The sequence below is a fragment of the Hypanus sabinus genome, chromosome 21 (genome assembly GCF_030144855.1).
Source record: "Hypanus sabinus isolate sHypSab1 chromosome 21, sHypSab1.hap1, whole genome shotgun sequence".
Classification (NCBI taxonomy): Eukaryota; Metazoa; Chordata; class Chondrichthyes; order Myliobatiformes; family Dasyatidae; genus Hypanus; species Hypanus sabinus.
Genome location: NC_082726.1, coordinates 58,184,439 through 58,210,572, shown reverse-complemented (window position 1 = coordinate 58,210,572; position 26,134 = coordinate 58,184,439). Strand labels below are relative to the sequence as shown.

General features: G+C 40.3%; 1 protein-coding gene across 1 annotated transcript in view; it reads left to right on the top strand.

The window, feature by feature from the left end:
- etfa (electron transfer flavoprotein subunit alpha) overlaps positions 1 to 26,134 on the top strand; it is a 78,735-nt gene that overhangs the window by 8,283 nt on the left and 44,318 nt on the right. The window contains exons 5-9 of the mRNA XM_059946643.1: positions 5,090 to 5,189; positions 11,979 to 12,089; positions 14,741 to 14,842; positions 17,069 to 17,137; positions 22,529 to 22,611. Coding sequence (XP_059802626.1) covers positions 5,090 to 5,189; positions 11,979 to 12,089; positions 14,741 to 14,842; positions 17,069 to 17,137; positions 22,529 to 22,611 — 465 coding nt within the window. The remainder of the gene's footprint in view (positions 1 to 5,089; positions 5,190 to 11,978; positions 12,090 to 14,740; positions 14,843 to 17,068; positions 17,138 to 22,528; positions 22,612 to 26,134) is intronic.

Sequence of the window (26,134 nt, the reverse complement as noted above, 5' to 3'; positions counted from 1 at the left end):
GGTGATTTCAAGTGAACTGTACTCAATGGCCACTTTATTAGGCACACCTGCATATTACCTTATTAGTGCAAATATCTCATCAGCCAATTATGTGGCAGTAGGTCAATGCACAAAAGCATGCTGACATGGTCAAAAGGTTGTTGTTCAGATCTAAAATGTGATCTAAGTGGCTGACCGTGGAATGATTGTTGGTGCCAGACAGGGTGGTTTGAGTATCTCAGAAACTGCTGATCTACTAGGATTTTCACATACAAAGAGTCTCTAGAGCTTATGGAGAATGGTGTGAAAAACACAAAAAAATAACATCCAGTGAGTGGCAGTTCTGTGGGTGAAAATGTCTTGTTAATGAGAGAGGGCAGAGGAGAATGACCAGACTGGTTTAAACCGACAGGAAGGTGACGGTAACTAAATAATCATGCGTTACAACCATGATTTGCAGAAGAGCATTTCTGAATCCTCCACATGTTGAATCTTGAAGTGGATGGACTACAGCAGCAGAAGACACAAACATGCACACAGTGTCCACTTGAATTGAATTGACTTTATTTCTTACATCCTTCTCATACGTGAGGAGTAAAAATCTTTATGTCATGTCTTCATCTAAATATGCAATGTGCAATCATAGTAATTTATAACAGTTTATAATAAATACAACAGTTATTGTAACATAGAGATACGCTCAGATCAGCGTGAGTTCATCAGTTTGTCCTGGAGTCTGTTGGTCCTGGCTTTTATGTTGCAGCACCGTTTCCAGGATGGGAAAAGCTGGAATAGATTTGTGGTTGGGGTGACTCAGGTCCCCAGTGATCCTTCAGGCCCTTTTCTCACACCTATCTTTGTAAATGTCCTGAATCATGAAAAGTTCACAACTACAGATGTGCTGGGCTGTCCATACCACTCTCTGCAGAATCCTGTGATTAAGAGATGTATAGTTCCCAAACCAGGCAATAACAGTCAGTCAAGATGCTCTCAATTGTGCCCCTGCAGAAGGTTTTTAGGAATTGGGAACCCATACCAATCTTCCTCAACTATCTGAGGTGAAAGAGGCACTGTTGTGCCTTTTGCACCACATAGCTGGTGTGTACAGACCATGTGAGGTCCTCGGTGATGTGGATGCTGAGGAGCTTAAAGCTGTTCACCCTCTCCACCCCAGATCCATTGATATATTTAGGGGTTAGCTTGTTTCCAATCCACAACCAGCTCCTTTGTTCTTGTGACACTGAGGGATAGGTTGTTTTCTCGATACCACTGTGTCAGAGAGATGACTTCTTCCCTGTAGGTCACTTCATTATTGTCTGAGATTAGGCTAATCAATGTAGTGTCGTCGGCAAATTTAATTAACAAATTAGAGCTGTGGGTGGCGATATAGTCATGGGTGAACAGGGAGTAAAGGAGGGGACTTGGTACCTGAGGGGCTCCTGTGTTGACAGTCAGAGGGGTGGAGGTGAGAGAGCCCACCCTTACCACCTGCTGGCGATCTGACAGGAAATCCAGGATCCAGCTACACAAGGCAGGTCAAGGCCGAGGCCTCTGAACTTCCTTTCGAACTTGGATGGAAGTATGGTGTTGAATGCTGAACTGTAGTCCAAGAACAGCATTCCAACATAAGATACAGGAGGTACCTAATAAAGTGGCACTGAGTATAGGTTCCACACACCATTCTTCTTCACCCCCCCCCTTATCATCTTTTAACTGAATTTGCATTCTTTATCCTTTCTGTCTTGTCTTTCTGGATTAAGCTAAAAACTCGTTAATACTGTTTGCCTCAGTTTACATACAATACGTTTCAAATTCTAATTATTCTCTGGATGCAATGTTATTGGTACTTTTTAAAAACTTTTATTCTGAATTTCAAGTCATATCAGCTTGTTAGTGAAGCATGCCAGATTTTATTTTGATATAATGTTTTGCATAAGAACTTAATTTTAATTGTGCCCAGGATGTTTGTAGTAAAAAAAATCTTTCCAAAAAGTCTACTGTTACAAATTCATTGTATGAATTCAACATCCATCAGTTGATGCTGGTTTAGCTTGTCTCAAAATCCCATTCATTTGTCCACTTGCTTCTAAAACCAATTTAACTAATCCTTAGAGACGCAGGGAGACTGCAGATGCTGGAAGTTGGGAGCAGTGCACTCATAGATGCTGCCTGATTTGCTGAGTTCCTCCAGCACTTTATGTGCATTAAGTAATCCTTATTTATATAATGTGTCATTTAATAGCTCTTGAGCAGTTTCCCCATTAGTGGTAAATAAAAATAAAAATTCTGGTGATACTCAGAAGGGAAGGAAGCATTTGTGGAGATTGCAACTGAATTAGCAGTCACTTTTCTTTCCGACAGATATCCAGCAATTTTTAATTTGATTGCAGCTTAATTCTTCCAGGTAGGCATCAACTCGAATGTTAGCCCTGTCTTGTTCTCCACAAATGCTGCTTGACCTTCTGAGTACCTTGATCATTTTCAGTTTTTACTTTAGATTTCCAACATTACTCTCCCCACTAAGGGTGTTGAATTAATTTGATCCAGGTAATGTGTTTGGTTAACACTTTGGATTTTGGTTAATTGAGCCATCAATTGATTGGGGCAGGAGATTGTTGTCGGACAGTTTTTAATTAGTGTCAGATGCATAGATATTTGGCCGCTAGACACTACAAAGTGCTTAGAGCGAACAGTTTTTAAATAGTGTCCATTGCATGTGCTTCTGTTGAAAAAGCAGTGATTTTTGTCAGTCGCAGTTGATGAGAAATAAGCAGTAAGACAATTCAGAACAGTTTCCTCAATGTGATTTCAATTATTCAGGCTTAGAGATGTCAGAAATGGCTGGGAGTGAAAATGAAACAATTTCACTACTTCAACAAGTTAGGAACTACAAAGAATTTGAAGGTATTGACAATCATCTCGAATATTACAGTGAAAATGAAGATATGAGGAATGCAATTGATAGCATTGTATGAACACATCCTATGATATATTTTGATTTAAACGTTCCCTTTGATTAGGAACCATTAAAGCAAGTAATATGTTGATCTACTTCCTGAAAATATTTTCTCTGTAGTCTAATTAAAGCTTGGTTATGTTCAAATAACTGCGGATCCCCTGTGTTATGTATCTTTTGTAGATTTAAATTGGACACCAGGTTTGAATTCTGTTAATCCGATTTATATGGGCATGTAGTGACATGCAGATTCAGCAGTGACTTCTGCAAGAGATTTTGATCTAATGCCTGAATGGAAAAGATAGGTCAAAGGGAAAGGATCCAAGGAATGCAATTAACTATGGACTTCTACTGAACAGCTAGCGCAGGGGTGATTGTTCAGAGAACAGTGATCCAGGGTGTATCACTAATTCTGAAAATATTTGGAAATTATAATCTGCAGGGAAATGTCCACTTGCTCTTTGACGAGAAGTTTAATGTTGTAAGCGGTTGATAATGTTCTCTAGTCCTTTAACAGAGACTCAAATTGCTATAACACTTCCTGCAGCTTCCCCTGCAATCCTTCATATTGTTTTGGAGCTGTCAGGTCAATGGCTTAATGGCATCTCAATTGAATTACGGTGCATTACACAGTGCATTATATGTCATAAGTTCTGTTTTATTTAATTAGTTCTGCTCTTTTCTCTGGACTACATTCTACTTTATTTCTGTGTTTCCCAGCAAGATTGCAATTATCTGACTTTTCCCACTAATTGTTGCTTTGTGATTATAACATCTCTAGTATAACTCATGGTAGGTGGAGGGGGTCAAGATGTGTTTTTTTTAAGATACAAAGACAAGAAAAAAAACAGCAAAGTGCCATCTTCAGTGAATATAGAAACTACAAATAACAATACCATGTACACTCAAACCAAACATCAGAATGGGGAAGAAATGTGATCCAAGTGATTTTGACAGTGGGATGATTGTTGGTGCCAGATAGGGTGGTTTGAGTATCTCAGAACTCCTGGAATTTTCATGCACAACAGTCTCTATTACAGAGAATGGTGCAGAAAACAAAAAAAAAATACTGTGAGCGGCAGTTCTGTGTGTGAAAACACCTTGTTAATGAGAGAGGCTAGAGAAGAATGGCCAGAGTGACAACAAGAAGGCAGTAACTGAAATAACCACGCGTTACAACAATGGTGTGTGGAAGAGCATTTCTTAATGCACAGCGTGTTGAACCTTGAAGTGGATGGGCTACAACAGCAGAAGACCACAAACATACACTCAGTACAGGAGGTACCTAATAAAGTGGCTACTGAGTTTATCTGTGGGCTTTAACTTTGCATGTCCATTGCCAGCCCTTCAGAATATCAAAGACAGCTGTGAAAAGAATCATTTAACATAAACACCAGAGATCCCAGAGATGTTGGAAATCCAGAGCAACACTCACACAAAATGCTGGAGGAACTCAGTAGGTCAGGCAGTATCTATAGACATGAATAAACAGTCAATGTTTCTGGCCAAGATCCTTCATCAGATTTGAAAAGGAAGTCTGAAGATGCTTGAATAAGGTGGGGATTGGGAAGGAGGACATGTTAAAAGGTGATAGGTGAAGCCAGCTGGGTGGGAGAGGGAATATGAAGTGAGAAGCTGGGAGGTGGAAAAGGCAAAGGGCTGGAGAAGCAGTAATCTGATAGGAAAGGAGAGTGGATCTTGGGAATCTTGCCAGGTGTCTACTGAGCATCAAGAAGCAACAAAGCATTTTTAAATAGAGGGAAGAGAGAAAAAAAATTCTATTTGAGCTAATTGGGTGCCATGTCTGTGTGCAACAGGATCCCATTAAAATATACAGTGAATCCCTAGCTAATTTACCACACCAATCATTAACGGTACTCCCTGGGATAGAATAGTAGAATGTAAGACTGAAGCTGATGATGGCTTGCAGTTCCCTGTTTATTTGAAACTTGTATTAATAATCTGGCTCAACACATGAAATGCTGGAGGAACTCAGCAAGTCAGGCAGCAGCTAGGAAGGGGAATAAATGATCGACATTTCAGGCTGTTTATCATCAAGATTCCTGGGAAATTTTAATGAGAATTGGTTTGACATATTAAAATATACAATGTTTGTACAGAAGAATTTATTTATGGCTTTCCATTTGTTTGCAGAATCTTGTACCTAGAATAGCTGCTAAGCTTGATGTTGCTGCTATCTCTGATATCATTGGAATTAAATCTTCCGACACATTTGTCAGAACCATCTATGCAGGTAAGAATAAGAAGGAGCCAGGCAGTAGCTTGATGGTATAAGAAAATTATTGACCTAAGAGTTAATTTGCCTTTTCACTGAAGGTACAACATTGTGTCTTGAAGCACTTCTACAGCCATTTATATTCTTTTCTATAATTCACTAGAATCTGGTTTGGAATCAGAGAAGAATCTACTTAAGATTTTATTGTTACATTTCTTCCATCTGCTACACTAAATCTTTTATTGATTGAAGCATTGCATTTTGTGGAGCATACAGGCTGTTATCAGTAGTTTCTTGCATTGTTAAAAAGTAGGCAGATGTGTTAGAAATCTCTTTGCTACAACAACTTCTCCCGGCAGTATTCACAGGTGCAGTCAAGACACTGAAGTGTTGGAGGCATTTGACCACCAGATTAAGAAATAGAGTTTTAGAACATGGAACCGAAGGCAAGGTTGAAGAAGTGGTTTTTGAGGAGACACTTGAACACGAGCAGGGATAAAGTGAGGGCAGATTTAGGATATGTGGCTACAAACCTTGAGGAGGGCTCTGGTAATGAAATAATCAACAAGAGGAAATCCACAGTGCTCAGGTCTCTGGCACTGGGTCTGGCTCTGGCTCAGAAGGAAAAGGGGAGGAGATGAAGAAAAGATGAGCTATTGGGATAGGGGTTCATTGATGAGGGGAATGGAAAGGAGGTTCTGTGGATGAGAATGGGTGTCAGAGCCAGGGCCATCACGGATTGAGTCCACAGCATTGTTAAGTGGGAGGGTGAGTAGCCAGAGATTGTGGTCCATATTGGTGCTACTGACGTGGGTAGAAAGGTGACGAAGTTCTGTAAAGTGAGTTTATGGAGTTAATTTAAAGAACAAGTCCTCCAGGGTTGTAATCTTAGGGTAGCTACCCATGCCACATGCTAGTGAGGCCAGAAGTAGGAAGATCAAACAGTTTAGCATGTGGCTAAGGGGATGGTGTAGGAGGGAGGGCTTCAGATTTTTGGATCATGGTTTCTTTTCCAGGGAAGGTAGGACCTGTACAGAAATAATGCTTTGTACCCAAACTGGAGGGGCCTAGGGGGAACTCATATCCTAGCAAAAAGGTTTGCTAGTGTTGCACAGGGGAGGGTTAAACTAGAGTTGCAGGGGGAGTACCAGAACAGGTAGTGGAATGGTTGTGGAGAAAGTTTTCGTTAAGCCTGTTGTACATACAAGGTCAGGAATTGAAAAGTTGAACATGATGGGACTAATGTTCTGAGCTGCATATATTTTAATGCAAGAAATGTTGTAGGAAAGGTGGATGAACTTAGGTTATCAATTTAGCGCATGGAATTATGACATTGTGGCTATTAATGAGACTTTGTTGTAGGAGGGGCGGGACTGGCAGCTCCGTGTTTTGGGGTTATGTTGTTTTAGATGTGATAGAGCAAGAGGGATTAAAGGGGGAGGGGTGGAATTAGTAGTCAGGGAAAATGTTATGGCAGAGTTCAGACAGGACAGATTGGAGACCTTGTCTAGTGAGGCTTCATGGGTAGAACTGAGGAATACAAAAGGTATGACCACGTTAATGGGATTAAATTATAGACTACCCAGTAGTCTGTGGGATTTAGAGGACAAATTTGTAGAGAGTTTGCAGGCTGTTGCAAGAAACATAAGGTTGTGATAGTAAAAAACACAAAATGCTGGCAGAACTCAGCAGGCCAGACAGCATCTATGGGAGGAGGTAATAACGACGTTGTGGGCCGAAACCCTTCATCAGGAGTGAAGTAACATGGGATGGTTGAGGGGGGATAGAAGTGGGGGAGGGATAAAGTAGAGAGCTGGGAAGTGATAGGCTGGAGGGAAATGGGCTAGGGGGAAAGTGGAGAATTATGGGAAATAAAAGAGAAAGGAATGTAGGGCTGGGGGGAGAGATTATAGTGAGGGGGGGAAGAGAGAGAAAGAGAACCAGACTAAAATAATAGATAGGGTTGGGGGTAAGGGTGGGGGGGGGCAGGGGTATCAACGGAGGTCAGTGAGTTGGATGTTCATGCCGGCAGGAAGGAGGCTACCTAGGCGGGCGATAAGGTATTGCTCCATCGACCTGTGTGTGGCCTCATCTTGACGGTAGAGGAGGCCATGGATAGACATGTCGGAGTGGGAGTGGTCTGTGGAATTGAAGTGTGTGGCCACAGGGAGATCCCGCCACTGCTGGAGGACCGAGCGCCGGTGTTCGGCGAAACGGTCTCCCAGTCTGCGGTGGGTCTCCCCAATGTATAAATGGCCACATCGGGAGCACTGGATACAGTATATCACCCCAGTTGACTCACAGGTGAAATGGTGCCTCATCTGAAAGGACTGTCTGGGGCCTGGGATGGTGGTGAGGGAAGAAGTGTGGGGGCAGGTGTAGCACTTCTTCCGATTGCAGGGATGAGTGCCTGGAGGGAGGTCCGTAGAGAGGGATGGGGAGGATGAATGGACAAGGGAGTGGTAGTGTGATTTTAACTTTCCACATATTGAATGGGACTGCCGTACTGTACAAGGGCTGGATGGGAAAGAGTTTGTCAAATGTGTTCAGGGAAGTTTCCTTAATCAGTACATAGTAGTCCCAACTAGAGAGAGTGTGATGCTAAGTCTCTTATTGGAGAATGAGGCAAGGCAGGTGACAGAAGCTTGTGTAGGGGAACACTATGCATCTGGTAATCAAAATGCCAGTAGTTTCAAGATAGTTATGGAAAAGGAAAAGGTCTGGTTCATGGGTTGAGATTCCAAATTGGAGAAAGGTCAATTTTCATGATATCAGAAAGGAACTGGCAAGTGTGGATTCAGTAAAAGGTTTTTTTTTCTGACAAAGGTGTACTTCGTAAGTGTGAGGCCTTGAAAAGTGAAATTTTGAGAATGTAGAGTCTATATGTTCCTATCACAATAAAAGGCAAGGATAACAGGTTTAGTGAACCTTGGTTTTTGAGGGATATTGAGGCTCTGGTTAAGAAAAAGAAAGAGGTGCATGGCAGGTGTCGGCTGGTAGGACAAATGAGGTAATTGACGAGTATAAGAAATGCAAGAGAATACTTAAGAAAGAAATCAGGAGGGCTAAAAGAAAGCATGACGTTGCTCTAGCAGACAAGGTGAATGTGAATCCTAAGGGCTTCTACAGCTATATTAAGAGCAAAAGGTTAGCAAGGGCCAAAATTGGTCCTTTGGAAGATTAGACTGATAATCTATGCATGGAGCCAAAAGAGATGGGGGGACCTTAAATGGATTCTTTGCATCTGTATTTATTTGGGAGATGGACCCTGCTTCTATAGAAATGAGGCAAAGTAGCAGTGAGGTCATGGGCCATTTGCAGATTGCAGAGGAGATGGTGTTCACTGTCTTGATGCAAATTAGGGTGGATACATCCCCAGGGCCTGAGAAGGCATTCCCTTAGATCCTGTGAAGACTAGTGCAGAAATTGCAGGGACCCTTGCAGAGGTATTTAAAACACCCTTAGCCATGGGTAAGGTGCCAGAGCATTGGAACATAGCTAATATTGTTCTGTTGTTTAAGAAAGGTTCTAAGAATAAGCCAGGAAATTATAGGCTGCTGAACCTGGCATCAGGAGTGGAAAAGTTGTTGGAAGGTATTTTAAGCGACTGGATATTTAAATATTTGGATAGACGGACTTATTTGGGACAGTCGCATGGGTTTGTGCATGGTAGATCATGCCTAACCAATCTTATAAAGTTTTTTGAGGAAATTACCAGGCAAGTTGATGAAGACAGTGTAGTGGATGTCATCTACATGATCTTTAATAAGGCCTTTGACAAGGTCCTGCAAGGTTCAGTTGCTTGGTATTCGAGATAAGGTAGTAAATTGGATTAGACATTGGCTTTGCAGGAGAAGCCAGAGAGAGGTAGTAGATGATTGTTTCTGTGACCGAGGCCTGTGACTAGCAGTGTGCTGCAGGGATTGGTGCTGTATCCATTGTTGCTTGTCATCTATATCAACAATCTAGATGGTAATGTGGTAAACTAGATCAGCAGGTTTGTGGATTACACCGAGGATGGGGTGTAGTGGACAACAAGGAAGACTATCAAAGCTTGCAGTGTGATCTGGACCAGCTGAAAAATGGGCTGAAAAATGGAATTTAATGCAGACAAGTGTGAGGTGTTGCACTTTGGGAGGACCAGCCAGGATAGGTCTTACACAGTGAGTGGTAGAGCACTAAGGAGTGTGGTATAACAGAGGGATCTGGGAATACAGGTTCATAGTTCCTTGAAAGTGGCGACACGGTTGTAAAGAAAGCTTTTGGCATGTTGGTCTTCATGAAATAATGGACTGAAGACAGGAATTGGGATGTTATGTTGAAATTGTATAAGAAGCTGCTGAGGCCTAATTGGAAGTATTGTGTGCAGTTTTGGTCATCGACCTAAAGGAAAGATGAAAAATAAAATTGAATAAATTCTGAGAAGGTTTACAAGGATGTTGCTGGACTTGAGGGCCTGATTTAAAGGGAAAGGTTAAAGAAGTTAGGATTTTATTCCCTGGAACATAGAAGACTGGGGGGAGATTTGATAGAGGTATACAAAATTATGAGGGTTATAGATGGAGTAAATGCAAGCAGGCTCTCTCTACTGAGGTTGAGTAGGGTTAAGGGAGAAAGGTGAAATGTTTAATGAGAGCATGAGAGGAGACTTCATTCAGAATGCTGAGAGTGTGGAATGAGCTGCCAGTGGAAGTAGTGGATGCAGGGTCGGTTTCAACACTTAAATGAAGTTGGATAGGTACATGGATGGGAGGGATATGGAGGGCTATAGACCGGGTGCAGGTCAATGGGACGAGTTAGATTAATAGTTCAACATGAACTAGATAGGCCAAAAGACCTGTTTCTGTGCTGTAATGTTCTATGACTTTATAACTCTATGGTCTGTGAAAGTGGCACAAGGAGTGGATTTTGAAGAGCTGGTGGCTGAGAGCTAGGATGTAACCTTAGAAGTAGAGCAAACAGCGTAGCAGCTAGTGTAATGCTTTACAGCACCAGTGATCGGGGTTCAATTCTTGCTGCTGTCTGTAAGGAGATTGTATTTTCACCCTGTGATAACATCAGTTTCCTCCCACATTCCAAAGATGTTCAGAGTAGGGTTAGTAAGTTCTGGACATGCTATCTTGGCACTGAAAGCATGGTAACACTTGTGGGCTGCCCCCAGCACATGCTCAGACTGTGTTGGTCGTTGACCCGAATGATGTATTTCACTGTATATTTCGATGCATTTGTGACAAATAAGTTAACCTTTTATTTTTTAACCCTTAGTATGTGGAGACGGAAAGATGAATGGATAAGGTGTATGTGGCGTTGAAGTTGACTAGGTTGGGGGACTTGCTGTGTGATAGGATGTGTGTAAGAATCAGTTTAGGGGATTTGTTATACATTTGGGCTCAAGTGAAATAGCCTCACTGCAATGGAAGTAGGTGGAGCTTGATGTTTAGTGATGTTAATATTAGAAGAATTGCACGTCTAATGTAAGGTGAGTTATCACAAGTCCTGTGGGCAGTCACATCAGAACTGCCTGTGTGTTGGGATGGGGGTAGTGTTTTTCAGATCAAATTCTACACAGTTTGATTGAGCCAGAGACAGCAATCGAAGTGGAGATGGAAATCAGAAGGATGAGTGGTTAGGGGTAACTGAGTTTTTGGCAAGAGCTGTTGAATGTTTTAGTTTTCCAGTACCATGTAAAAAAGTACTGCTTTTTCATTTTTTTTGTAATTTATTTTTTTTCATTGAATTTCATCATCAAACAAACATTTCCATAAGATGTATTTCAGACATTGTACATATATATCACATAATCATATATATCACAAATCTCCACAAAGTATCCATCCGAGGTATACACTTATAGAAAAGAGTGGAAAGAAAAAACAAGCAAAAGGAAAGAACTATGTACAAGTAGGGAGTGATCTTTATTTTTTACAACAGATTCATTGAATTGTGAGAATAAAATCAGACCTATGAGGCATTATGTAGTTAATCCATTTTCCCAGTATGAATTAAATCGTTCCAGCTTATGATTAACAGATCTTGTGATAACTATTTCCTAGTAAGTGTCTTTTTACCAGCCACCAACAGTATATTCATAAAATGTTTATCTTTCAACCATTCTTGAGGTATATATCCAAAATATACAGTCTTATTCTGCTTTTTCTTATTGGCATCTCAGTAATATACCTTCCCTTAGAAATATGTAGCTTTGTGAGGAGGCTTTGCACTGTGCTGCTTTGAATAAGATGTTGCTCTGTTTAGACAAGTTGAACAAATTATGTTACACTGTCCCGGAATGTGTTTTCTATTTCAAATTGATGCAGATCGTGACTACAAATACAGTTTGAAAGCATGGTTTTTGAATTCAATGCAGATAAATCAAATGCCAGCTGAAGGCAATAAATTTTGTGTGATGGAGCAGACAATGTAGAGTAGAATGCAGATGTGGTCTTAAATGACCAAACATTTTTGATTAGGTGAAGAGATTATATTTAGTGATTGCTGGGTCCTGCCACCAGTGTATGGGGATGGGGCTCAAAGATTGTATGTAGACCTCCGCTAGTCTCGATAGACCATGGATTTGCACCTTAGAAAGTTTCCAGGGCGCAACCCTGGGCAAGGTTTTTTTTAAATGGAAGACTGGCCGTTGCCCAAGCTGCAAGTCTCCCCTCTCCATGCCACCAATGTTGTCCAAGGGAAGGGCATTAGACACTAATAGTAAATACAAAAATAGCCAAAGGTGCTTTTGCAGATTCAGATCTCCAAAGTTCACCTTAAAGTCTAACCATTTTCTTAATCATTGGACCTTTATAGGAAATGCTCTGTGCACAGTGAAGTCTAGCGATGAAGTGAAAGTGTTCTCTGTGCGAGGTACAGCTTTTGAAGCCGCTGCTACGAATGGAGGAGAAGCACATTCCGAGGAAGGTAAATGATCTTAAGGCTAATAAATATTGCAGTGGTCTTCCGGCTGCAAACTCATGTTTAGGTTTGACTGACACACACAAAATACTGGTGGAGCGCAGCAGGCAGGGCGTTCCACCAGCATTTTGTGTGCGTTGCTTGAATTTCCAGCATCTGCAGATTTCCTCGTGTTTAGGTTTGACTGAGCTTGTTTCCTGATGAGTGTTACTCTGCAGAGTCATAAAACTTTGCAGACCTAAGCAGGCCATTTGGCCCATTGTGTCTATGATAGTTACTTCCCAGTTTTGGTCCCTGTAAGTTACAATTCTCCAAATGCTGATCAAGTTATTTTAAAAAATGTAGTAGGAAGTTCTGCCTTCCCTACTTTTGAACAGCATGTCCCATACTCTCAATGTTCAGCTGAAAGAAACTGCTTTCTTTCCCTCTAATTTTATTGGATCAACTAAAATGCATGTTGCCTTGGTATTGAGCACTTTGCTAAATAACATGGGGTTTTCCTCTTCAGCCTGTATAGGTCGCTCTTACTGCTAACTCTATCATCTTGTTTACATAGTAAATATTTGTTCACTGGTGCTGAGTTCAATGTGCAGAGAAATGTTATTTATTTATTTAGAGATACAGAGGGGAAAAGGCTCTTCCGGTCCAATGAGCCACATGGCCCAGCATCCCACCATTTTATTCCTACCTAATCACAGGGCAATTTACAATGAAAAATTAAATGTATTAGCCAGTACATCTATGGAATGTGGGAGGCAACCGGAAGAAACCCATGCATTTGTGGAAAGAACTAGAACTCCTTACAGTGTCGGAATTGAACTCTGAACTCTGATGCCCCGAGCTATGATAGCTTTGTGCTAACTGCTACTCTGAACTGGCTTTTTGATGCAGGCAAACTGGGCACCCAATTGACTTTAAGTTTCATCAACTAGAATTATATTGATCAGGTAACTCATCTTTTTGGGTGTACTGACTGATTATTGATATTTTTGCAGAATGTTGGGGAAACTCCACCCCTCTGCTTTGACTAGTTCGGCCCATTTTGAATGGGCAGGCAAGTCTGTGGTCTTCCTGACCATCGTGCGATTGCTGGCATTGGAGAGGGTCTGGAGCAGATTCATTAGAATGACCCCAAGAATGAAAGGGTAAATGTTTAAGGAGGTTTGATGGGTCTGGGCCTATACTCGCTGGAGTTTTGAAGCACGAGGGGGGAATCTCATTGAAACCTATTGAATATTGAAAGGTCTTAGATAGAGTGGATGTGGAAAGAATGTTTCCTATAGTTGCAGAATGTAGGACCAGAAAGCACAGCCTCAGAATAGAACGGTGTCCCTTTAGAATAGAAAAGAGGAGGAAATTCTTTAGCCAGAAAGTGGTGAATCCATAGAATTCATTGCCACGGTCATCCAAGTCATTGGGGTATATTTAAAGCGGAGGTTGATAGGTTCTTGATTAGGAAGGGAGTTAAAGGTTACAGGAAAAAGGCAGGAGAATGGGGTTGAGAGGAATAGTAGGTCTTCTGTGATGGAATGGTGGAGCAGATATGATGAACTGTTTGGCCTAATTCTACTTTTGTGTCTAATGGTCTTATCCTGTGGGAGAGCTTGATTGGTTTTTGAAGTGATGATGAGTTAATGAAGTAAAAAAAAGAGGGACTACAAGCAGAATCAAATTAGTGGGTTAAAAGCTGCCAGGCTAAAGAACTGCTTTAGTGGATCTTAGATTACTAGCAATAACAATTCTGACCAGATTCTGCTTATTGGTAACAAAAAAGAATGTAAAAGTTACATTTCCTGGGTGACTTGTAGAGCTTAACAATTCTCATGTTGATAGAAGTGGGAGTTTATATACAGAATTATTTTAGGAAATATCTACAGACTTGTGCTGCTGTTATGAGTAGTAAGCATAGCTGGTGTCTTTCAAGACGGCGTAATTAGCAATCTACAGTCAGGGCAGCATAGAAGACTAATCACCTAAATGCTGTACAGCCATCTCCATTATATGTGATTTTATGTGGAGAGACCAGTGCATCATTGCAAAGAAACACTTTACTGATCAGATTTTATTGGCAGCAGCTAAATAATGAGAAAGCAACGGGACTGAATTTTGTGCACACGAGCCTATCTTGAAGGTGGTCTGTGGACTGACAGCAGAGTGTATTAATGTGGGAGTTCTTTAGATAGTTGGGTCTTTCAGAGAAGACGGTGGATGGTGTGTTTAAAAAAAACTGTGCCCATGTACGAAGTGGAGTTGAATTTTCATTTGACTTTTCTCTTGTCCCAAACCAACATGAAAAAATACATTACCTTGGCACTTATTTAATTTTGTGTGTGCACTACAGATACCAGTTCAACAATAATGATTGAATTTCTATGTTTTTAATAGTTTAAACAACCACTGAAGAGTGGTATAATATTTGGTTCACAGCTATAGTTCGCATGCTGTGACCAGCCATTGTCCTAACAATGTTGCCTGTGCTGAAGATATTTTTCTAATGAGCATAGAGCCATACATTCCTTGTTTCCCTTATAAGCAACCCCGTTTCTCTCTCCACAGATGCTGCCTGATCTACTGAGTGTTCCCAGCTTTCTGGCATCTGCAGTTTTATTTTTTGGCTTTTTTTCTAAAGGTAATCATTGTCCTCTTGTTTTTTATAGTTCAAGCCCCACCTGCAGCCGGATTGTCTAAATGGATGGGACAAAGTCTGTCTAAAAGTGACCGTCCAGAACTAACTGGTGCCAAAATTGTTATATCTGGGGGTAAGTTGTTGATGAAATGTCTGTTATTTAAGTCTTAATATGCAGTGCCAGAGGTGTGAGATAGGTTAGACTGAATTTTCAAACTTTGAATGAAATCCCGTGTTACATATGTTACAGAAGCAAATAATGAATCTACATCACAAAGATGTTTAAACTATAAATGTCAATGAAACCATTGCCTCAATTTCCCACTTTCCTGCCCCTTTATTGCTTCCTAGTGCTGGGATGAGTTAGCTTTGGAATGGCAAAACTTGGATCACAGAAAACAGACTGTTATTAGGGAACTAATCTGGCTCAGTAAAGTAAATAAATGAAAATAAAAGTCAACTGTTTACATCACAATACAAGCCCTTCAGCCTATGTATGATATGCTGATCTTCTAACCTATTCCAATCCTTCCCTCCCACGTAGTCCTTCATTTATCTACCATCCATGTGCCTACTTTGTTAAATGCTGTTAATGTAAGTTCCTCCGCCACCACTGGCAAGGTGTTTCATGCCCATATTCCTCACACTCAAGCTTCTTCCTTTTTATGCCTCCCTTCACCTCACTCACCCATCTTCAATCCCGTAGCTTGTTCCCCTTTAGTCCTCCCTCATCCTTCTTTATTCCCCTCTTCCACCCCACTGTTCTAGCTTTACTCTTCTTTCCTCTCATTTGTACTTTCTACTCTCTCTTCATTTCCCTTTTCCTTCTGCCTCAAGGTCACTTTTTCCCATCCTCCTTACTTCCACCTATTTTTTTCTCCTTCTGTTCATATCTCCAACATTTTCTGAATTTTTTTGTAAAATTAATTGACAAGTTGCTTTGAATGGTTTTAAAATATCATTGTTTTGTGTGTTTAATGCCATCAGTACCTTACCAGGATACATTGGAGTTCCATTATGGAATGGTATACAATGGCTTAAAATGGGCAAGGGGGTAAATTTCTTTTCCTGAAGGGTCTTAGTGAAATTTTGTTTTTTTACCCCCCAAACAGTATTTCCAAGTGAGGTGACTCTTCACTTGTAAGTCTGTTGAGGTCATTAATTGTATTCAGTACACCTGGTGTGGCCTCTTCTCCTTCAGTGGGACCCAGTGTAGATTGGGGGATAGCTTTGTTGAGTGCTCTTGCTCTGTCCTTTGCAAAATACAGGATATCCTGGTGGTTACACATTTCAATTCACGTTCCCATTCCCAATCCAACATGTTCTCCTCACCTCTACATCAGCTCTCTCTGGTCCTCTTTCTTCCTTCCCCCATTTTTTTTTTAGAGATACAGCACGGTACCAGACTCTTGGCTCAACAAGTCTGCGTTACCCAGTTGTACCCGTGTGACCAATTAATCTGCTAACCTGTATGTCTTTGGAATGTGAGAGGAAACTGGAGCACTGAAGGAAACCTATGTGGTCACGGGGTCATTGGGTACAAATTCCTTATGACAGTGGCAGGAATTGTATCTGGGTCGCAGGTGCTGTAATTGCATTGTATTAACTACTGCACAATCATGCTGCCCCTTACTTCAGTGGTCCACTGTCCTCTCCTATTAGATTCCTTTTTCAGCCATTTATTTCTTCCACCTGTCCCCTCCCAGCTTCTTACTCCATTCTTTCTCTCTTTGCCCCCACCCCCAATCTACCTTCTCATCTGGACTCACCTATTACCTGCCAACTTGTACTCATTCCCCTCTCCCCATCTTTTTCTACCTTCTGCTGCCCCCTCCAGTCCTGATGGAGGGTTTCAACCCAAAATGTCAACTATTTATTCCTCTCCATAGATGCTGCCTGAAATGCCAAGTTCCTACAGTGTGTGTGTTACTTAAGATTTCCAGCATCTGCAGTATCATTCTTCTTGTTCAGGTCTTGGCTCATACTCTACCAGATTATTTGAATTCATTTTGCTGATGATAAAGGAATGGTAGGACCACTGGTAATGAATCCCAAGGTTGAGTTTATTGTCTTAGGCACAAGTAAATGTTTGCACAGGTATATTGAAAAACTGTACAGGTCATGTACTATCCAAGTTGTGAAATTTAATCAAATTGCTCAGTGCATAAACCAAAATAAATGTGATGAATAGTTGGAAAATCCCAGATAATAAAGTTTTTCAGAAGAAAAGAAAGGTCCCCATGTTTTTCAGGGCTTCTTGTACATGTAGTTCATTGCACAGATTTTTTTTGTCTGTTCTGATAAACAGTTTACCTTTTTTGTAAATGCACTTTCATTGGTTTGTTTTAATGCTTATTAGGCCGTGGATTAAAAAGTGGAGACAACTTCAAGTTATTGTATGACTTGGCTGATAAGTTACATGCTGCTGGTGAGTGCTTCCTTTGAGGGCCCTTTCAATCTTGTAGGTGAATGTACAGTCAGTGGCCACGTTATTAGGTACATCTGTACACCTCATTAATACAGCCATTCCTGTGACAGCAACTCAGTGCATAAAAACATGTAGACATGGTTAAGAGGTTCATTTGTTGTTCAGACCAAACATCAGAATGGGGAATAAAATGAACTTAGTGACTTTGACCTTGGAATGATGGGGTGGATGCGATAGTTGGAGTATCTCAGAAACTGCTGATGTCCTGGGATTTTCATGCTCAACGGTGTCTGTAGAGTTTACAGAGAATAGTGCAAGAATCAAAAAACATCTAGTGAGTGTCAATTCTAGGACGGAAATACCTTGTTAATAAGAGAAGTTTGAAAAGAATGGCCAGACTGGTTCAAGCTGACTGGAAAGCGATAGTATCTCAAATAACCACGTGTAACAATAATAGTGGAACACATAAAATATCAAGCCTTGAAGTGCATGGGCTACAGCAGCAGAAGATCACATTGGGTTCCACTTCTGTACCTAATAAATTGGCCACTGAGTGTAATTTGACTTTGATTTTACCGTTTCTCTAGATTATTGTCTGAAATTGTTATTTACTCCCATTTAACCTTTATTGGGCAAGAATCCCTCAAAACCTGCAGATCAGGTAATTTTCTAAATATTTTAAAGGTGTGTTGTATAATTATACTCCTTCTACTGCCATATCAACATGGCAACTTGTGTAGCCTGCAGCAATTCCCTCTGATAAGTCGCAGTCTGAAGCTTTTGATGATGTTCAAAGGTTTATTTATTATCAAAGTATGCAACTCTGAAGTTCTTCTTCTCTGGGTAGCCATGAAATCAAGAAAGAAAAGAAATGCAGCACCATCATCAAACCCCAAAACCTTCCCTTCCTGCGCAAAAAACCCAAACAAGAACAGAACAGGCACATCAATCCCCAAATCCCTCTTTCTTCACAAAAAAACAAACAAAATGGAACAGGTGCATCGACTCCCAAATCCCCTGCCCACACAAAAAAATGAAGAAAGATCAGTGAAAGGCACAGAAGATAAAACTGAAAAAAGTCTGTAGTCCAAGTCCAAAAAAGCAGAAAACTTGGGCAACATTCTCTGGGCACAGCAGCAGGTTCTCCCCTCTTTGGTAGCAGAGTGATCAAAAGATTGGCAGCTGGCGCTCACCCTGCGCACTCACCTCAATGCTTCAGTCTCCCTCATCACTTTAATCAGCTCACATTGGAAGCTTTAATTGGCAGAATGGAGTCAAACATCAGCCTGCAGCCTTTCCCATAGCCTGCTCACCATGAGGTTTGTGCATGCTGCCTCTGTCTCCTGAAATGCTCTTGGACACTGCAGAGTGCTGAAGCACCCAAAGGATCTCCAAACTTCAGCATTGGCCTCAATGTTTCAGTCTCACTCATCGCTTTAATTGGCAAACAATGAAAGTTTTAATTGGTGAAATGGAATCAGATATTCGTTCGTGCTCTAGCCATCTGGAGGCCTGCCTGCCCTGAGGTTCCCGTGCGCTGCTTCCATCTCCTAAAATCCACTTGGAGACAGCAGAGTGCTGGAATACCCAAATGAATTCCAAACAGCGAATCACAGGCTACAACAGTTCCAGAATCACATCCAGGACAAAAAAACAAACATAAAAGATATAAAAGAACTGAAATGCATGGTTTCATGATCTATCCAAATGATGACCAGAGGAGCGTTGTATGCAGGCGGCATCTTGACCAGAAAGTCAAATGTGCTATTTCCTGTTCCATGAAAGCGGAGTGGCTTTACCAACGTTTTCATTTATAAATTTATAAAATATTTACAGTGTGGGTTGCCTGTGTGAACTTATGCTTTTATGTACTCCCAGTTAGTAGAAATTCTGTAGTGCTGTTTAGTGAGAGAACATGACTAGTGTGTCAAATTTGTTACCAATTTCCATTGCAAAGTTAGATGTGGGTATTTATAATGTGAATACATGAAGTTTGAAGGTACAGTTTAGCAACTGAGATTGGATTTGTCAGCACATCCTGGAGTAATTATCCATTAGAAAATAACACTTCATTGTGACCTTGTGTGCAGCTTAATAAAAGATTGCCTAGAACTTAAGAAGTTAGCACTTGTGATGTTGGTTTTCACTGCTGGTTTAAGCTAAAGGAATTCTGTAAAATGCCTTCTGCTTCAAGTCATATATATTTCAAATTAAAATGTTTGAGAGAGTAGCCATCTCATATCATAAGCCACCATTTTGAAAATTAATTTTGAATGTTGGAGTTCTTTGAATTAATTTCTAGTTATTGAATGAGCTTTGTGTGATTTCATGTTAAAACTTTAAGGCTGAACTTGAAACTACAGTGGAACTTCAGGCTTAAGTTATTCAGATTTTATTTTGGGTTTCTACAAAACAATCTTTAGGAAAATGCTGGAGAATCTGAGCAGGTTATGCAGCATTTATGGAGAGGAATAAACAGTCAACATTTAGAGCCGAGATGTTTCATTAAGTTACAGGATGAAACATAGACTGTTAATTCCTTTTCATCGATGCTGCCTGGCCTGCTGAGTTCCTCAAGCATTTTGTATATGTTGCTCTGGATTTCCAGCATCTGCAGAATCTCTCATGTTTAAGAAAATGCACTTAAATTTCGTTTGTTTTATAAAATTGCAATTGAATTGGTTATAACAGTAGTGTTTGTATGTTCAGTGTCATCCGTTGCTCCTGTACTTTTCATAATGTGAACTTTTTTTTATCTTCTAAGTTACCTTGGGTTCATCTCTCACTAGGGTAGAGATTAGGAATAGTAAAGGGAAAAAAAATCACTGGTGTGAGTTGTCTATCAGCCACCGAATAATAACACTACAGTGGCACAGGCAATAAACAGAGAAATATCTGAGGCATGTAAGAATGGAACAGCAGTTGTCATGGGGGACTTTAACTTGCACATAGATTGGGTGAATCTAGTTGGTCAAGGCAGGACTTCATAGAATGTATCAGTGATGGCTTTCATGAACAGCATGTTACTGAACCTATCTTGTATCTTGCATGCTATCTTGTATCTGATCCTGTGCAATAAGACAGGTAAAGTTAGTGATCTTGTAGTTAGGGATCCTGTTGGGAAGAGTGATCATAGTATGATTGAGTTTCTCATGCAAATGGAGGATGCAATAGTTTGATCTAAAACCAGTGTATTATCCCTAAAAAATGGAGGCTTTGAATGACTATTTTGTGTTGGCCTTCATGATGGAGGACACATCTAACATGCCAAAGAGATGTAATGGATATGGTGGGAGGTGAGGTTCTCGATACAATGGCTATCACTAAAGAGGTAATGCAGAATAAGCATGTGGGCCTGAAGATAGGTAAGTCCCCTGGTCCTGATGGAATGCATCCCAGAGTACTGAAAGAAATGGCAGAAGTTACAGTAGAAGCTTTGGTGATAATTTACCAAAATTCTCTGGACTCTGGGCAGGTCCTGGCAGATTGGAAGACGGTGAATGTCATGCCACTGTTCAAAAGAGGATGTAGGCAAAAGGCAGGTAACTGTTGGCCAGTTAGTTTAATATCTGTAGTTGGGAAAATACTTGAAGCTATCACTAAGAAGAAATAACGAGGCATCTGAGAAGAAATGGATCCATCAGGCAGATACAGCATGGATTCAGCAAAGGCAGGTCCTGTTTAACAAACAGATGGATGTTATTTTCTTGGATTTCCAGAAGGCATTCAATAAAGTGCTGCATAAAAGACTTACCATAAGATAAGGATGCATAGAGTTGGGGGTGATGTATTGGCATGGATAGAGGATTGGTACCTCTATCCCGAAGGCTCCAGAGTTAGAATCCAAGGCGGGCCACCCATCTGAGCACGTTTTCCATCCGTGCCGAGTTGAGCGTTGAGCTAGCTACTCAGCCTCATAAAAAAAAACTAGGGTCAAGTCAGGAACGTTCATATCGTGACCTGGTTAATCTGAAAGGAGACCAATCCCGACACCATGCACCAGACAAGAATGGTTGACTGTCTGTTGCGACGCGCTAAAAAAAAACTAATAGGAAGCGGATAGTTGCGATGCATGGCTGTTACTCTGGTTGGCAATCAGTGGTGAGTGGTGTGCCACAGGGGTCGGTGCTGGGCCCACAACTGTTCATGATATACATTAACGATCTGGAAGAGGGGACCAAGTGTAGTATATCTAAGTTTGTTGATGATACTTAATTGAGAGAAGAAACAAACTGCAGAAGATACGGAGAGTCTGCAGAGAGATATAGATAGGTTAAGTGAGTGGGCAAGGGTCTGGCAGATAGAGTACAATGTTGGTAAATGTGAGGTCATCCACTTCGGAAGGAAAAATGAAAGAACATTATTATTTAAGTAGTAACAAACTTGCAGCATGCTGCTGTGCAGAGAGTGCTTGTGCATGAATCACAAAAGGTTGGTTTGTAGCTGCAGTAGGCTATCAAGAAGGCAAATGGAATGTTGTCCTTCATTGCTAGAGGGATTGAATTTAAGAGCAGGAAGGTTATGCTGCGACTGTGCAGGGTACTGGTGAGGCCGCACCTGGAGTACTGCGTGCAGTACTGGTCTCCATATTTGATGAAGGATATACTGGCTTTGGAGGCAGTACAGAGGAGGCTCACCAAGTTGATTCCGGAGATGAGGGGGTTAGACTATGAGGAGAGATTGAGTTGCCGAGGACTGTACTCGCTGGAATTCAGAAGAATGAGAACTTATAGACATATAAAATTATGAAAGGGATAGATAAGATAGAGGCAGGAAAGTTATTAACATTGGTAGGTGAGACTAGAACTAGGGGACATAGCCTCGACTTGGGGGAGTAGATTTAGGACAGAGATGAGGGGGATCTGCTTTTCCTAGAAAGTGGTGAATCTGTAGAATGCTCTGCACAATGAAGCAGTGGAGACTACCTCAGTAAATATACTTAAGACAAGGTTGTATGGATTTTTGCATATTTGGGGAATTAACATTTATGGGGAATAGGCAGGTAGGTGGAGATGAGTCCATTGGTAGATCAGTCATCTTATTGAATGGCGGAGCAGGTTTGACAGGTCAGATGGCCTGCCTACTCCTGCTCCTGTTTCTTATGTTCAATTATATATTAATAAACAAATGTAATTAGCTGCAAACATATGCACAATTTGTACATTTGAAAGTTATATTTTGAAAGCAAAGTGTATGGTTAACTTCGATGTATTAATAAGCCCTAATTTTTTTTGTTGAAGTTGTTGGAAGTGTGTTTTTATTATCAGTGAAATGCACAAAATTAATAAGTAATTGACAATGTAGAATTTTGCAATTTTTATATCAGTTTTATAATTTCCTGTGAGGTGTGTAACGATGCAGCTGTTGATGCTTGTTTTCTATATGTTGCAGTTGGTGCTTCTCGAGCCGCAGTGGATGCAGGATTTGTGCCGAATGATTTGCAAGTTGGACAGACTGGGAAGATTGTGGCACCTGTAAGTATAGTTCTTGACTTGAAGTTGTTTTGTCTACAACTGTTTTGTAACAGTTTTATCTGGTAGGCTATAATGTCTGGGAGATTGGTAACTTGGTGCAATACCATTAAAACTGGGTTTCCAATGTGATTTAGAATTCTCAGAAATATTTACAAGCACCAGGATTTCCCTTTGTTTAATGACTGTGGATTAAGCTAAACGTTTTGAATATGTATGTTTAGTTGCTTAAAGTATTTACACAGGGCAAGGCAGACACAGCTGGCACACGAGCAATTGATGACACTTTGATACAAAGAATGCTACAAGCCCTGAGAACTTTATAGGATTCAATAATTTCATAGAGTGTGACCTGTCAGGTTTCTGCTTAACTACAGAACTGGTGAATTAGTTCCGTTTAGTTAATGGGACTTGTGGCACAACTTGAAAGGAGTGACAAAGTTGAGTAACCTTAACCACTGACAGGAATACATGGTGATTCTTGGCTTCAGTTTGGGCATGGCTCTCCAAAAATCTAAATGGGATTAGTTCCTTAAATGTGATTACTTACTTCAGACCTTTGTTGTCATTGCTTGTTCATACAAACATGCAGGTTTTCACAGTATGTGCTCTATGTTTTCACTATCATTTGTTCATTCAGAAAATGCTTTTTATTATGTCGATTTATCATTAAATTACAACTAATGGCAGAATATATTCAATAGAAATATAGAAAACCTACAGCACAATACAGGCCCTTTGACCCATAATGCTGTACCGAACATGTACTTACTCAGAAATTACCTAAGGTTATCCATAGTCCTCTATTTTTCTAAGCTCCATATATCTATCCAGGAGTCTCTTAAAAGACCCTATCGTATCCGCCTCCACCACCATTACCAGCAGCCCATTCCACACACTCACCACTCTGCGTAAAATACTTACCCTTGACATGTCCTCTGTACCTACTTCCAAGCACCTTAAAACTGTGCCCTCTCATGTTAGCCATTTCAGCCCTGGGAAAAAGCCTCTGACTATCCACACGATCAGTGCCTCTCATCATCTTATACACCTCTATCAGGTCACCTCTTGTCCTCTGTCACTCCAAGGAGAAAAGGCCGAAAGCCTCTTTGTGATATCCTACTACATTTTAGTTAACACGGGTCTCTCTGTCACCTTGTTTGACCTGGAGTTTACCCCCGTGTTCTACTTAGCGTGCATTATAGCCTCATTCTGACTCCTCACTTTGATGTTTACAGAAGCAAAGGAGATTTGCCCTATAAATTAAGGGCACCTTTGCACTCTGCTTCTACTCTTGTTGAGTTGGTTTATAAGTTGGCCATGATGGAAAGGCAGAGCAGATTCGGGGGGACAAATGGCCTACCTGTGCCTTATGGACTGAAAGGTATTTCCTTCATATTCAAATACAGGGATTCAGATTACTTTATTCCCTTAAACATCTAAAAATCAAGGATTTTATTTTAAACTCTAATTTCCTCATCATGTTAAAGGTAATCAGTATTTCTAATTAGTAAAATAATGTTTAAAGGAATAAAGTAAATTGAATCCCTGTATTTGAATGTGAAGAAAATGTCTTTTGGCATGTAAAGCTAATTGGTTATGTGGATTCTGCCATTAATTGCTAATTTAATGATAAATCTACATAATAGAAAGCATTTATTGCAGCAGCAAATTGTGCTTTAATGCACATGGGTATTTTGATTTGGGATTTTAAATCCCTAAAGATATTTTTTTACTGCCAACAAACATGACTGGGATGCACTAGTTCCATTAATTTGCAAATAAGGGGTACAAGCTTCACAGTGTGTAGCAAAGGCTTAAGAAGTCAAGTGCTCGCTTTAAAATCCTCTTTGTTTTATTGGTTGCTAATCCTATCAAAATATAAATGTGAGGTAGCAACATTTGATCAAGGATATTTTTCCAGACTTGAGCTTATTCCTACTTGCCAACATTAACTGCATGCAAATTAATTACAGCATAATTTAATTCTTGAAAAAGCTCTGCATGAACTTTTTGAGCCCTAATTTTCTAACTCATAACTTTCCTCCAATTTCAAATCTCTGCCAGAATTCATTAATTATTGCTGCAACTTCTATTTTCCTTTTTTTGATGAACTGTTGTAAATGTGCTGTTAAAATTGTGCTTCTGTCAAAATAAGAGAACTTCGATGGATAGAGAGCTGGAGTTCTTAGTCAGTTTGGGAATATGGTTAACGTGCCACTGACCTATTAGCTTTACTTTCGAAACTAAATTTGAATGTTATAACCAAGAAAAAAGAATCACAGTTGAGTAGGTGCACTGTGATTGATATTCAGTATATGTTATGTACTAGTTATGTATTTTGCTTACTAACTTTCTAGAACTTCAGAATTTTTAACTCAAAAATATTTCCTATGAGAGATAACTAATAGTGAAAGTGAATTCCATGTTGGAACTGATATTGATGGATTTCCATGGTATGCCATGTGTGGATCTCAGTGCTATTTACGATAATGGACTAACTTGAATGGTATTTTATAGTTTTTCTTAGGTGCAGATCCCTATTATTTGAAAGAAACATTTGGTGTAGATTTTTGTTCACCGAATGGTATATGCAGGGTTAATGGATTAACATTCTGACAGAACATTTTTTTAGAATCTTTCATTTAAGCTTCAATTAAAGGATACTGGGCATTACAGAGTTTCACTAAGGAGCATTGCACGTTTCCTGCGGCTCAGCCAGAGCTCTCAATGGTTAGTGAAACCCATAAGTGCATAGACATAATGTGTCCTGAGAATACACAGAGCCTCTAAGCACTGAAGTGCCCCACTAAGCAGCCATAAGTGCAGTAATGTTGTTCTCTGAATGGAATTTTGAACATAAGACATAAGGGCAGGATTAGGCCATTTGGCCCATCGAGTCTGCTCTGCTGTTTGATCATGGCTGATTTATTATCCCTCTTAATCCTATTCTCTTAACTTCTCCTTGTAACCTTTGACACCATTACTAATCCACCATTATCTACTATCCATTATTAAACCACTGCTTAAATATACCCAGTGACTTGCCCTCTACAGCCGTCTGGGGCAGTGGATTCCACAAATGACTGAAGAAATTCTTCCTCATTTCTGTTCTTAAAGAGATGCCTTTCTATTCTGAGGCTGTGCTCTCTGAATTTATTTATGTGTATTGCTTGAATATGATTCTGTTAGACTCTCCCCATCTCCCACCCATTTACATATCATGCTCTCTTCTCATTGCTTCCATCAGGAAGAAAGTGCAGAAGCCTCAGTGCTCACACCCCCAGGTTCAGGAACAATTACTACCTCTCAAATCTGCAGGCTCTTGAACCAAAGAGGATAACTTCACTTGCCCTTTCATTGAAATATTGTCACAAACTATGGACTCACTTTCAAGGACTCTTCATCTCGTTCTCAATATTTATTGCTTATTTATTATTATTATTATTATTATTATTATTATTATTTCCTTTTTGTATTTGCATAATTGTCTTTTTTACACTGATTGGACGCCCAAATTGGTGTA